Source organism: Rhinatrema bivittatum, chromosome 1 (genome assembly GCF_901001135.1).
Source record: "Rhinatrema bivittatum chromosome 1, aRhiBiv1.1, whole genome shotgun sequence".
Taxonomy (NCBI): Eukaryota; Metazoa; Chordata; class Amphibia; order Gymnophiona; family Rhinatrematidae; genus Rhinatrema; species Rhinatrema bivittatum.
The window spans coordinates 722,793,309-722,808,338 of NC_042615.1; the positions used below are offsets into that span (position 1 = coordinate 722,793,309).

The 15,030-nt window shown below is 39.8% G+C and overlaps 1 protein-coding gene across 1 annotated transcript in view; it reads right to left on the reverse strand.

Annotated features, from left to right (window-relative positions):
- IL31RA (interleukin 31 receptor A) overlaps window positions 1–15,030 on the reverse strand; it is a 201,815-nt gene that overhangs the window by 63,424 nt on the left and 123,361 nt on the right. The window contains exons 10-14 of the mRNA XM_029619639.1: window positions 12,786–12,793; window positions 11,684–11,756; window positions 8,870–9,027; window positions 5,937–6,085; window positions 5,088–5,256 (exon numbers count right to left, since the gene is read on the reverse strand). Of these exons, the coding sequence (XP_029475499.1) occupies window positions 5,088–5,256; window positions 5,937–6,085; window positions 8,870–9,027; window positions 11,684–11,756; window positions 12,786–12,793 (557 nt within the window). The remainder of the gene's footprint in view (window positions 1–5,087; window positions 5,257–5,936; window positions 6,086–8,869; window positions 9,028–11,683; window positions 11,757–12,785; window positions 12,794–15,030) is intronic.

Sequence of the window (15,030 nt, forward strand, 5' to 3'; positions counted from 1 at the left end):
TACATGCAAAAGTTGTTTCACAGAATATTTCTCACAAAAAAAAAAAGCTAGACCTTAATGTGGTGCAATTATTTTTTGTGATATTTTGTCTAGCAAAACTGCATGCAATTTTTTGACCAGGCTCATTTGCATAGGTAGAAAAATAGCATACAATAAACAAATAGTGCACACAGAAAAGTATACTTTAGTACATGAACCTCAGAGGGAAATGGAAGGTTAGAAGGTAGCAACAGGGTTGAAAAATGGAATAATGTAGAAGTGTGAAAGGCAGAGAAAGAGAAATAAGACATGAAGGATATAGGTAAAGAATTTAAAGCATGCTAATGGAGGGAAAAGGCAAAGAAAAAAGATGAAGAAAAGTGAAATAGACAAAAAAAATCAATGGTGGCGAGATGGTGAGAGAGAAAGTTGTAGAAAATGGAAGAGATGCAGAATGCAGGTAGAATAAAAAGAACTAGGAAAAGGAATCAGATGAGCACAGACATGATGAAAGTAGGGGAAAGATGACAAATCTGACAAGACAAAAAAGTTCAGATAATAGGGGAAAACAAGTATCAAACGTATATTCTCACTGCAAATACACGTGTGGGAGTGGCATTCTGTAACCCTCCAGTCACATCCAGTTCCTGTCTGCCTGTTGTAGCCATGGATCTCTGTGCCATTGCCAACTGTGTAGAGTCCTGTGCCCTCTATTCCCCATTGTAAGTTGTCCCACTGGAGCACCTCATGTCTATCCCAGGACTGTGGAGTGCCCGACATTGTGACATCGCTGCTGTATCCTATCTTCTGTTGAATAATAGTTCTGATCTAATCAGTTTATTACAAGCTCTGTCACAACAAAATTAGAGGACCAAGAAGTTTCAAAATTGAGATGTGAGCATAGGACACTATAAGGCTTTAACCCCCCTCTTTGCATGGTAGTAAGGACGCATTTAAAAATTGTCTCTACTTCTCCCTCCTTTATTAGCACATCGAAGGAGAATCTACCTTTAGCTAGATGTACATTTTTTTTCAGGTGACCACTTCAGATATCAAGGAAGCTGTAAATTCCTCATACTCTTCAGGGTGTATGTTAGACCTCTGTTCATTCCAGCAGATATGTAATTTAAAGCAGACCTTTGCAGATTGTATTCAAAGATTGTTAATTCATCTTTCCCAGCAGCGTTATTGCCAAGTTAATTGAAAAAATGCCATTATTCGCCCAGTTTTTTTTTAAAAGTGTGTCTGGATTCCTCTGAGCCAGGTAACTATGGACCTCTCTCTCAAACCTACCTTCTTTAAGTAAAGTTATAGGAAAGTGTGAACTTAGGCAGCTAAACAGCTTTGTTGACGAAAAAAACTTCCTGGATACTCATCAGTGTGGGTTTAGACCAAATCAAGTACCAAGGCCCTAAAAACTACAGCTGTGGGTAGATTTCTATGTGAAGTAGATATGGGAAGAGCTACCATCATGGTGGGGTTTTTTTAAGACATATCATCCACCGTTGATACACTTAGGAGTGAATTTTCAAAGGAGTCACTTGCATAAAAGTAGCAATTTTCAAAAGCCCTTTTACGCACAAATCCTTTTGAAAACAATCTCTTCAATCATCAGATTCTGCTCAGTAGATTTGGGGCAATTGGGGTAGGGGGAACTGTACTAATTTGATTTAAATAATTTTTAATTTCTCATACTTTGCAAGTCAGATGGAAAGATCACTTTTCCTCAGTGAAAAGAATTGCCACTGGAATTCCACAAGGTTCAGCACTGTTTGCTATGTTATTTAATCTCTATTTGGTCCTGCCTAGGAAATTTAGTTCCTATGCAAGTTTTATGCTGATGATATATAGCTTTATCTCCCCATAAGTACTTCCATCCAAGGTGCATTAAATACATTGAAAACTTGCTTGCACTCTGTTGAAATTTGGATGTCTATCAATGGTCTTGTTTTAAATCTGGGTATAATTGAAGTTCTGTAAGTCAGTCGATCTCCAGCTCATGAGAACGTTTGTAATTTACAAATCTGTTTTAAAACCCTTTAAGCTTCAGTTACTAAGGTATCTCAGATATATATATTATGCTGAGATTATTTTAGATCAGTGGTGCAAACCCTTGTTTTATCCAGCCTCAATTACTTTAATAGTATCTATTAAGAGTTACCTAAAAATTACAAAGTTTTACAAGTTGCTCAGAATTCTGTGGCTTGCTTATCACTGGTTGTAGAAGGGAACATAGAACCCCATAAATTGATTGATCTGTACTGGCTTCCTATTCATTTGCATACAGAATTCAAGTTTCTCACTTTCTTCTTGCAAGGCTTTGGTATCTCCACTAGATGGCCCTAGATTTGTGGTGTTGGAAAAGAGTTTTTTGGGGTTTTTTATCTTTTGGGTTTTGGAAGGAAGTTTTGCCCACCCTTCCTGCCCAGGAGAAGAGAGAGAGGATTTTCCCTGCTGTGCTTGGTGTTAGGATGTTCAACCCAAAAGATCAAATGTAACATCAGAGAGGGGAGTTGAGAGTGTACAAAGAGTCCATCTGCAGACCACCACTACAATTTCTACCCCAGGAAAAGAGAATGTCTGTGACCTCGGGTATTTTTTTCTTACTGTGGAAAGAGAAACCCATTACTGACCAGGGGAAAACTACCCTACTAGGAAGTCTTACTTTCAAAACCTGAGAGGAGAGTTTATCCTAGTAACATCTTCCCTGAGGGACACTTTTCCAGAAAAAGTGGGATTGAGACTGTGAACAAATTATGGATGTAACAGTAGGAAGATATGTTTGGTGCCAGATGATAACGACTGAAGACTTGTCACAATCCATTTTGGGTTTTTTTAACACCTCACTCAAGTGTCCAGTGTGATTACTGGCACAAGGACAGAGAGAGACATCGAGTATACCCAGAGAGGTTTGCCCCCTCTCTCTCCAAGATGCCTTGAGGCCTGGAGGAGGTTTAGTCTCTTCCCCCCCCCCCCCCCACCTCCACCCCCCCCCCCCCCCAGAGGCTGTACAGACTGTGTGACTGCATGCAAGGACTTAGCCCCAGGACTGAGTGTGACCCCTGCCTTCTCAGGACTGAGTGTGACCCCTGCCTTCTCAGACACTATCCAAACAAATTTATATTAACTTGGTATACTCCAGCTTCCTCGTTATGTTCTACTAAAAGACTGCAACTTGTGATTCCTTTTTTTTTTTTTTTTTTTAAAGATTATCGGCTACAATCAACACAGGCCTGTGCCTTTTTGATTGCTGTCCTCAAATGTGGAATGACCTACCAATGGATCTCAGGTATAAGAGAGATATATTACAGTTTATAAAGCAATTGAAAACCTTTTTATTTCTTGAAGCTTTTGGCACTTTATTTGAAACAGTTTCTCGGTTTTTATTCTTATAGAAATATGATGGCAGAAAGACCATATGGCCTATCTAATCTGTTTATCCCTAAAATCCCTACCACTCTTCTCAGAGATCCCCTGACCTTGGTTCCATGCTTTCTTGAATTCAGATTATGTCTGTTTCCACCACTTCCATTGGATGACTGTTCTACATATCCACCACCCTTTCTATAAAGAAAATTTTCCTTAGATTATTCCTCAGTCTACCTCCTTTCACTCTCATCCCATGACCCCTCGTTGCAGAGTCTCTTTTCCATTGAAAGAGGCTTGCCTCCTCTGCATTCATACCTTGGAGATATATAAATATCTCTATCATATCGCCCCTGTCTTGCCTTTCCTCTAGGGTATACATGTTTACATCTTTAAGTCTATTCCCATATGCTTCACAATGAAGACCACTGACCATTTCAGTAGCTACTTTCCAGATTGACTACATCCAGTTTATATCTTTTTGAAGTTGCAGTCTCCAGATTTCTACACAGTATTCCAAATGAGGTCTCACCAGGAACTTATACAACAGCAATATCACCACATTTTTCTGCTGACCAATCTCCTCCCTATGCACCTACCTAAGTATCTTTATGGCTTTTGTTCTCTTCTTCTCCATCTGTTTGGCCACTTTAAGCTCATCAGATATGATCACCCCCAGATCCTGCTCTTGATTTGTGCATAAAATAATTTCACTGCTTATGCTGTACTGCTTGCTTGGGCTTTTGCAGGCCAATTGCTTGACTCTGCAGTTTTTAGTATTACATCTTAGCTGCCAGACTCTAGGCCATTCCTCAAGATTTGCTAGATCCCTCCTCATATTTGACACCTTCCTGGACATCTATCCTGTTGCAGATTTTGATATCATCTGCAAAAAGGCAAACGTTTTCTGATAGTCCTTCCACAATATCACTTACAAAACTTTTCAAAAGAATCAGTCCAAGGACAATCCCTGAGGCACAGCACTAATAATGCCCTCTTTCCTAACAAAAAGGTTAGTTGCCCTTACAATATTCTTCAGTTTTGGTCACTGCTCTTCTACTTCCCCTAGATTTTCCCATTCATCTAACAACTCTTTGAAGTACTCTGCTATTTTAACAAAGTTAAGGCCAGATGTACTGAGCAATTTTCCCATAGACATGAAATGGGAAAAACCATTTAGTGCATCAGCTGTTTAAGTTTTCCTGAAGTCTAGCATCCTCATCTTAGAATGAACCATCACCATCTGTGCTCTAATTCTGAACCCCAGATCATCCACTATGACCTCGGAAACACTGTCCCTGTTGGCAAGCAGCAGGTCCAGTATTGCTTCCTCCTGTGTGAGTTCCCGTACAATTTGACTGAACTATTATTCTCCTTGCAGAGAGTTCAGGATCTCCCTGCTTCTAGAAGCTATTGCAGCTAGGATTTCCCAGTCATTTTGAAATCACCTAGCTATAGCATCTCCTCTTTCATAGCAGCTTTATGAATATCCTCCATTAAATTTGTCTCCATTTCTTCTGCATGCGAAGGTGGTCTGTACATCACACAGCTATAAACGGATTTTCACCTTAAACTGTAATTTTGAAGCCTATATGAAGCCAGTGATCAACCCATCTGTTCTTTGAGCTCCCTGCATTCAGCATGTAGTGTGATTTCCTCTGTTTTACTTCCATTGACTCATCTAATCTGATATCAAAAAGTGCCAGATGTGCCCCACAGTAGGTCATAAAACATTAGCATGCCTTGCTCTTCAGTTCTTCCTGTCTTCTCTGCACTCCACTCACTCCAGAAGATTTGACCATCAGTACAAATGCACTGCATGGCGACAGCATAGGTCGTAAAATTCAGCAGCCCTGTGAGATTATACGCCATTCTTTTTTCTTGTCCCATATAGATATCATTAAGTAGAATCTGAAAGGACAAAAATTCAAGCAGGAAATGTTTTAAGTTAAAAGAAAGAAACCTAGCCACATATATTTGACATCTCAAAGGATTTCAGAAAACAAATCAGTTGCATGTTGAAATGAAATATGCTTACAGAAATCCATCCAATGACAATGCCTGTGAGTCTAGGCCAGCTATGTGGAATACCATATTTTTGGTGTGTAATAGTAATATGAATTTTCACACATACACACACATACGCACAATGGATTTTGACACTTCTTTCCTTATATATGATCCTGTAGCAGCTATCCTATGATAGTCAACTACGAAAATTAATTTGTTAGACATTTTGGAATAAGAGTGATAAGAACAAGAGAGATTTTATAAATGCTCGTTGAAACATATTGGACTGAATGATTTTCTTTTTAAATACAATAAACCAGAAAGGTGGTCATTTGTTAAACAGAAATGGTGACTGGCCCTTAAGTGCAGGGCAATTTGCCACCAGGCTATAGATAACTTCCAAAATAAATAGTTGCATCACTAGTTACAGACATGCAGCTATATATCAGGTACAATCCTGTTGTATTCTGTTAATGCTTTCAAAGAGTGTATTATTTAAAATCAGAAATATAATATTCTAGGATCGATGTTATATATACAGCAACATAAGACTAAATATAAAGTAGTCTAAACTTGCATACCCATGTACTATTGGCCACTCTGTACTGAAGATTGCATTTCACGGAGAGTGAATAAGGCACTAGTAGGGGTCTCTTCCAGATTACTGTAAGCATTTGTTTCATTCCTTGAAGGGGTTCCACTGAAACCAATTCCGGTGGTGCCGTTTTCACTGAAATTAACCAAAATGAAAATTAATACCTTTGAAGATTTTACACACACATATACATGTGTGAGAATGGCCGAGCAAAGCTTCTGGGCTGGAGCAGTAAACCACATTAACTCCAGCCTTTTCTAATGCAATATTCACTTTTATTCATATAATCAACAACATAATAGTGGTCTGCCTACCTTACACACAGGGTTATAGACTGTCTTCCCTCTGGACAGTGTACATTTAATCCCTTCTGGTTTGGTCAGAATAGATTTACAGGAGCTGCCTCTCCTGGAGAGGTAGGGGCCTCCTGATTCCAGCTGGGCTTACCCTCTTTTCCTGCCCCAGGTGGTCCTGCCCTCAGGGCCTCCCTGCCCACAGGGTCCCACCCACAGAGCTCTCTCCCTCTGTAGGATTTAAGGTAGACCAGGCATCCCGCCTGATCCTGCACACATAAAAAGGGGAAACCAGGATCACTCTGTCACAACATGATATATAGATATATACGCAGAACAGTAGATTCATAGTTCTGAGCTTTGGTAAAAAGGGTTTCATATTTAAATACTTAGAATAAGATAGAACTTTTTCCATTCTAGCAAACTCAGAATTGAGCTAATTCTGGTACAACCTGAAGCTTTGGGTAGCACAAAACTAATACTCCTAGGATTAGAAATCCTAAAACAACTTTATGTAGAGATTCGTCTTTAAATGGCAGCTAACCATTCTTCAGCTATCTTTCATCCCCTCAAATCAGATGCTTTAAGAAACAAACAACTTCGGCAAGATGGAAGAGGAGAAAAAGAGGGAGATCCTAAAAGATTAATTTGTAAACACGCTTTCTTTAGGTTTTGCAATTGTACAATTTAAACAAATTTGGCAATTAATGCATTACTTGGGATTTTGACAATTAACTGCTGCAGGCTTGAATTTTGCATTGAAAACCTGGAATTATAATTTTAAAATAGCACAATCTTAAAACTCAATGTTTTCAATCTGACTTTGGATCTTATATAGGAAAAATACCCAGAGAATGCTACTTGATCTTCCAAGAATTGAGAATGCTATTCAAATAATTCAGACATTGATTCTGAAAAGTCTATCTTGTAAACTGAATTATTTATTTTAATTATTTTGTTACTGAATTTTTTTTCTTTTGCTTAATTATACAACTCTCTGATTTGAACCATTTTCTCTTTTCAGGCAAGTGATGATAGGAATTAATTGTAAAGGAATAGAAAATAAAACTGAGAATATCATAATGCCTCTGTATAGATTCCTGGTACAACCACACCTCCAGTACAGAATACAGTTCTGGTCACCACATCTCAAAAAAGATATAGCGGAACTAGAAAGATACAGTGAAGGACAACAAAAATGATAATCGGGATGGAATAGCTCCCTTATGAAGAAAGGCTTGACAGATTAGCATTCTTCAGCTTTGAGAGGAGACAGAGGCAACATGATAGAAATGTATAAAATTATGAGTGGCGTAAAATGCAGGAATTGGGAATTGCCATTGACCCCTTCAAATAGTACTGCTTTAACCCTTAGTTACTAATCACGTGTTATATTCCAATCACCCCCATCCAGCCTGTGATCATGATTTTACCTAGAGGAGGGGTGTTCTGTTCATGCTCAAGGTTGTGTGAGGTGGGTACATAGTGAGAGAGCAAAGAGAATGCATTATATGTCACCAGGTGCTGTGAAGGAGAATGTAAGAACTACCCAGCACTCTGGTAGAGCACCTAAGTGTTCCTGGAGAGGACTTACACAGAACCTTGTGAAACTCCAGCTGGGAGAACTCACTATTTAAGAGCAGAGCTGTGAGTACTGGGAGATCTGAAGTTCATGTAAACTCAAGAAGTGCAGGTTCTGAAGGACCATGCCATCTGATGGTGGGGAAACGATGGTACTCACCATAACATCTGATAATGTGCAGAGAATGTTTTGAAGTGATCTAAATGCACAATTGAAGACAAATGTCTATGGGAATCGTGCTGTTTTGTGTAGATAAAGCAAGTTGTTTTTTAAAAAACTGTTTGGTCATTGCTTTATTGAGTTACACCAGTCCTATGGCAGCCGTAGGACCCATCATGTAACCCTTCCCATGGAGCATTCATCACTGATAGAACAGTGAAATATCTGCCATCAGCAAAGGAGGGTTATAGTTGTGGCATCCTAGTTCCACTGGGACTAGGGTTTTTCTAAAAAAAAAAACTAACTGGTAGCAGATTTAAAGAAAATTATTTTTCCAGTCAATGCATAATTAAGCTGTGGCATTTGTTTCCAGAGGACGTGATCAAAGCTAGTAATTTAGTTGGGTTTAAAAAATGTTTCAATTTCTGGAGGACAGATACATTAATTATCAGCTAGGTAGGTTTGGGGGAACACAACCTCTTACTGTCACAAGCTAGGAGTGACAGGGAATGGATCTCCCTATTAGAATATGCTGCATACTTCCTAATGATCCAGATTGGCTACTGTCAATTGAGTATGGCATTTCTTATGATGGTGAATGTACTCTATTTTCATTCCCTATTGTATTCTTTGTAGGTTGTGATAATTCTTTTTTTTTACCAATAAACAATATCTAACTATCTTTCTGTACATAAGCTTTTTCAGACTGCACAAGTCCCTTCTTCAAATGTGACACTGGATCTACTTAGAGTACTATGCAGATTTATCCAGTAGCATGTTCCAGAGCAAGAGAAAATAATATTTTCCTAATTAATATAGGGTACTACTGCAGGACCCTAGCAAAGATTATTTAAGATCATTATTAGAAACAGACAATAAAATTACCTAATTTCAGTGTATTCACATAGACCAAATCAGATCGAGCTTCTCCCAAGGCATTTTCAGCAATCACCTCAATCTCATATTCAGAAGTAAAATTAATATTTGGGTAAAGGAAAAAACATGAGCTGTGGCTTGAATGGCAAATTATTTCATCACCAGGTCTGCAAATAAAATAAACAGTGTGTAACTGAATGCAATGACAAGAAACCTTGTCTAACCTGTCAATGTGAATGAAAGGACATTGTTTCCCTGATAACCATTAATGACCAGGTCAAGAGTTCTTAAGAGCTATAAACAGGTCTGGTTTTCTGGGTAACCAAGTTATGCAAATTAACCAGATCTAATGCAATTCTCACTGACAACCCCTGGACTAGGCACAGTGAACTTTATCTTGTGTCTCATGGTACCCTTTCATTACAGAAAGAGATAATTATTTACATTTAATTGTTCAAGTCAGTGTTTTCTTGAATTAATATTTATGGATTCTGAGAAATCACATGACCCAAAGGACAAACATTTGGGAAGGAGGTCAGAATTTCTATTACACAATAGCTTGTCCATTAGGAACAATTTCTATTATACAATAGCTTGTTCATTAGCAAGTCATACAGGAGAAATCTTTCTGAACCTACTGCAGATTAGATAGAGAATGTTGCACAAAGAATACTTCAATATTAGACAACTTAACTATGTGCATGTTTTCAATTATTTCCTTATAAAATGTAGAGCTGTATCATCTGTACTGTCCTTTTAAAATGACATGGAAACAATATTTCTTATAGTTTTGGGTCATTTTCCATTCAAAAGAAGACAAAAAGCATGAGATATTCACAAAATATGCATTATTCAAAAAAATTGTGCATGTGAAAACATTGCACTCATTAAAATAAAGCAAAATGAACAAAAACAAATGACAGATGGAAAAACTAAATAAAACAAAATGAAATGAAAATCAAAACACACAAGGAAGAGACTGTTTTCTCTGCACACCCCTAATTAAATGTTATTCTAAGGATTTTATGCTTGTATACAATGAAAAAGTACATATATTGCCATATATTTGGATCATTAACCAGAATCAGATCTCTATTTAGGATATGATTATACTAGGAACAAAATGTCTGATTGTTTTATACTCTATATAATCAAGTTATATTATACTAAAAAAAAGGATGAACAGTAGTATCCAACACTGATACTTGAAAGCCACAAATCAATCTGGTTTTCTGGATATTCATAATAAATATGCATAAGACGAGGCAACTGTATGTAAATCTATCTCATACATATTTATTTTAAAAATCCCATAAACCCATCTAGTTGTGACACCCAAGAATTGTAGTTGGATACCCCTTGGTTAACAGGATATCACTGATTCTTGTAAATCATGTGATTTCTTATAAATTGAGCCCAGCAGACAGGATAAAACTTAAGACTAAACTTGTATCTTTTTTTTTCCAAATCAATAGATCAACAGTGAGAGATTTGGTAAAGTTTATATTATCCAAACAGTTATAAATTGTTCAAATAATAAGCTTTTGATATGCATTTAAAGAGCTGGGTATTCGTGCTTTTGTAGTCAGTCACGGTCCCCCGACACGAACCGTGTTTCGTAGACTGCATCGGGAGGAACCAATCTATAAATAAAACTGACAACAGATGAGGACATGCAGCAGGTCCAGGTGAGGGAGAGAATGGTCAATAGGTGTTTCGTTTTTTACAGTTGCTTAATCTGTTAAGTTAGTAGGGGGGAAGGGAGTGGGACGGCTGAGCGATAGCGGCGAGGGGTGACGCCACGACTCTCATGGAGGGTATTCACGAGGGAGGCAGTTGATCAGAAAGGAGAAAGGTTTGGGATGAGGAGGGGCGGGGGGGACCTCTGAATGGGGTATATTCTGGTATCTGGGATAAGAGTGGGGTTCGGGTGCAGCAAGGGACTGGGCAGACACAAGAGGTGCTCTTGGTACACTCAATACATATTGCTCAGGGGGACCGGGAGAGGAGCAAGGAGAAGGATTGGCCCTATGGGTAGCACAAAAATCATTTCTGCTAATGTAAAAGATCTCTGCTCTCCCACCAAAAGACGAGTGTTCGTTCACGATCTGCAATCGCAGATATATTATTTTGCCAAGAGATGTACCTAACCAAAAGGTATGAGAGACTCTTGCAATCACAGGTATTCCCGCAGGTTTTTTCATGTGGCAGCTACTGCGCATAATAGATACTGCGAGGTGGGGATCCTGTTCTCTAAACTGGTGGTGGTGGTGGATGTGATATTGGTGGTGAGGGACACAGAAGGCAGGTATATCCTATTAAAAGCAAAGATTATTAACAATGTCTATATACCCTCCTCAACATATATGCCCCAAATTCGGATCAGGCCTGCTTTTTTGCCAAAGTATCACAAATGATGAGTGAGTGGTCAGAGGGGCACCTTATATTAGGGGGTGACTTTAATTTAACCCGGTATCCATATCTATATAGGGTTTGTACGTTTGTTTTCCTGTCTGCACATGCACTGGAGGCAAGTGGCACATGCTATCTGCTGTCAGCGCACGAGCAGAGTGGCCTCCGGGATGCAGAGAAGCTATGGTTGAGCTGGCATCATCTTGAATGCTGTGGGCAGTGGAGCAAGGGCAAATACCTCTGTTTGCCCTGAAGTAAAGTGGAGGGGAACCGGGGGAGACCTGAATTTTTCCAAAGTTGGCTGGGGGATGAGGTTGAACATTGCTTTAAGTGGGGGAGGGCTTGGGGCAGATGGAGTCAATAGGACAATTTTGGCAAGCTTTTCTAATAATTTATGTATAAGCAGCGTACCTTCTTTTAACAAGGCTGTAGTTTGTCTTAAGATATGTATCTCTTCCTGGCATCCAGTGCAAGTAAAATTCTTCTGGTCATAGTAAATGCAGGAAATATTTTCTGGCTTTTCTGGTGGGACTGTAAATAAAAAAAAGAAAAACAGTGTAAACAAATGCCACCTAATAATCACAAAATACATTTTTAAATCTGAAGTTTAGAATAGTTTTATTATTTCATGTAATTTTCCCACATAGATATTTCTTCTTTTGTAGTATGTTAACCCTTTGACTGTTGCTACAGTATTAGAGTTCAATCTGTTTAAAAACTATGGCCATGCAACAGATAATATTTCAATAATTTATCCTAATTATGTATATTTTCATATTGTACACTCTTTACTTTTTCTCTTCAAGCAGTATATGAAATGCAATAAGATGATTTTAGAGGTCAATTTGCCCAATTTAAAGCCAGAAAAGTTGACATGTTGAACAGCTATTTGGGTTGGTTGGGCAAATATTTTAATTGCTATCTTGTGTTGGAAAAAAAATCTACCCTCAGGATGCTGAATAGCAATGAATAGGCTGTTAATAACCATGTGGTGGCATTTGGGACCGACTGGGCTCTAAGCTGCAAAATGTAGGATCAGGCTCATTACAATTTCTATGCACCTCTTAATCCCTTTTTTGGGCATGCAATAACCTTACTCAGGATGAAGAAAGCAGACAGATCATGCTCAACAAATAGCAGAGCAAACTAAGGCTATGAAGCAAGGCAAAGGAAAGAGTGAGGTTAGCCAGCGTCATTTGACATCACTAAGCCAGTGGGGATCATTTCTGCTCGAAAGACCATGGGACCTTGTTGCAAAGGGGAGAACCTAGGGTTAGCACAATCCAAGGGGAAGAGGAGTTTATTGTGCTTTTGTGGGGGAGGGGGGGAAGATCATTTCACATTCTGTTATGCCTTTCAAAGAAGTCACCTAAGGCAGAGACTAATAATCAGCACAACCTCTTCATGAATGATCAGTGTAAATATACAAAACATAACAAGGGTCAAGGGAGGGGAAGGGATGAGGAATATCCCAGGGAACAACAGGACAGAATAACCACAGCTGGTAATATACCTGTATAACTGACCATGGTAAAACAATTTAAAGACTAATTTGGGTAATTGCCAGGTTCTTGTGGCCTGGTTTGGCATCTGTTGGAAACAGGATGCTGGGCTTGATGGACCCTTGGTCTGACCCAGCATGGCAATTTCTTATGTTCTTATGTTCTTACTATTTATTAAGGTCTTAGTGCACTTTAGTAAATACTGCATTAACCTGGGTACAATTAGGCACATTATAAGACTAAAAGGCCTTCAGCACAGGACAGCAAGAGTAAGCCAGCGTACAACAGAGAATCACATGTCCCACAAAGGCTCCAGCTGCATACCGCCTACTCCACAAAGAACATCCCCTAAAACTGCTGTACTACTACAGTGTGCTCTGCCTTCCTAGAGATCCCTTTTTGCAGAGCCATGTTTATTTCTACACTACATCTGTCACCATATTAAGAAAGGGAACAATGTGACAGGCACCCTTTCCAAACCTCCCACTCTCTCTACTCTGGAGAAGAACCCTGCATGTCATCTGACACGTAGTTAAGCGTGGCACAAATAAATGATTGGACTTGACTGGAAGCAGAAGAGTAAATCTAACATCTCACTCTTCGTCCCCCTTTTATAAAGGCTATTCATTGTCTGAAAACTGCTTTGTCATGGGAGTACATACATACACTTCCCTAGCAGCGGTGCAGATCACTTTAAAAGCTGCCATTTCATGCTACACAATAACATAATAATTACAGCAGATAAAGACCAAATGGTCCTTTCAGTCTGCCCAGCAAGTTTCTTATGGTAATAACTGCTGCTCCATGCAGGTTACCCCCATGACTTCTGTTAAGGATGGTAATATTTACATTCAAAACCAAGCAACTGTCAAACCCATAACAAAATTACTGCTAGCAATATTTTCATGGGGTGAGCAGCCTTCTTGACAATGCTGCTAGAGTATGTTTTGCTTTTGGACTTGGCCATAGCAGTCCTGTGCTTTCTCCCTGTATGTCTGCGTATCAGTACCGCAGACTGTAAAAGCCAGGGCCCAGCGTTAACTTTCTCTGAATTCAGTTCCCCTTTCTCTCCCCCACCGTCAAAGCGGAGAGCAATGTTGCCTTCTGTTAAGGGTACTAGCAACTGCCGCTCCATGCAGGCCACCCCCAAGCCTATATGTGTGTAGCAGAAGAGTTTTCTCAATTTCCATTCTCTAGCCAGCAGGAATCCTCTGCGTTTGTCCCTTTGGAATTCCATTACCATTCTTTTCTGACCACCACCTCTTCTGGGAGGGTATTCCATGCATTCACCACCCTTTCTGCTAATGCTCACTGCCTGACTAAACCAAGTCATAACCACAAGCAGGGCCGCCATCAGGGCAGTATTCTTGGGCCTGCAGTATGGGGCCCCAGGATCTACTGCCACATATGGGGGCCCGCAGCCGCCAGGCGGCAGGTGCGCTTGGGGGATGTATTAGTTCATGGCAAAGAGGCCCACTGAGGCTCTCTCCGACAGTCTGTCGCCCAGGGGCCTACTGAAACCTGGAGCCGGCCCTGGGTGCGGGCCCCAGAGAAGGGAGAGAATCAATGCTATGCGTGTCTTTTAGACACACATAGCATTGATTTACAGAGCACCGCAGACAGAGACTCGTCCGCGCGCGCTGTCCTGCCAGCGTTCACTGTCTGACGCGGCTGTGACGTCACCGCCGCGTCAGACAGTATGCGCCGGCAAAGCGCGCGGGCCGTCGCTGTCTGCTTGCTAGCTGGAGGCCGAGGAGCCGCGGAGTCCCCGGAGCGCAAAGGGTAAGTAACAAGTTTGTTTTGCCGGTGCATTATCTATTTATTACTGGGGGGACGTCTGGTGCATTATCTATTTATTACTGGGGGGAGCTGGTGCATTATCTATTTATTACTGGGGGGACGTCTGGTGTATTATCTATTTATTACTGGGGGGCTGGTGCATTATCTATTTATTAGTGTGAACTAGGCCTAACAAGTCAACCGCTGAATGAATGGCCACATGAGGGAGGGTTTACATTGAATTTTCGGCTTCCGTAATCAAGCACATAATGTGTATGATCGGGAAGGCCCAAAGCATAGTAAGACAGTTTTTTATGTGCGAGAAGCACTTTTTTTCTCTTTTCTTGATTAAATGCATTTTTTTTATAAGCAGCAGCTACTAAAATGATTTTGCAACAGACTTTCTTTGTTATATAGAACACAGTTGGAACACGGCCTTATACATAGTAAGCAGTTTATCATAGACCTTGATACTAG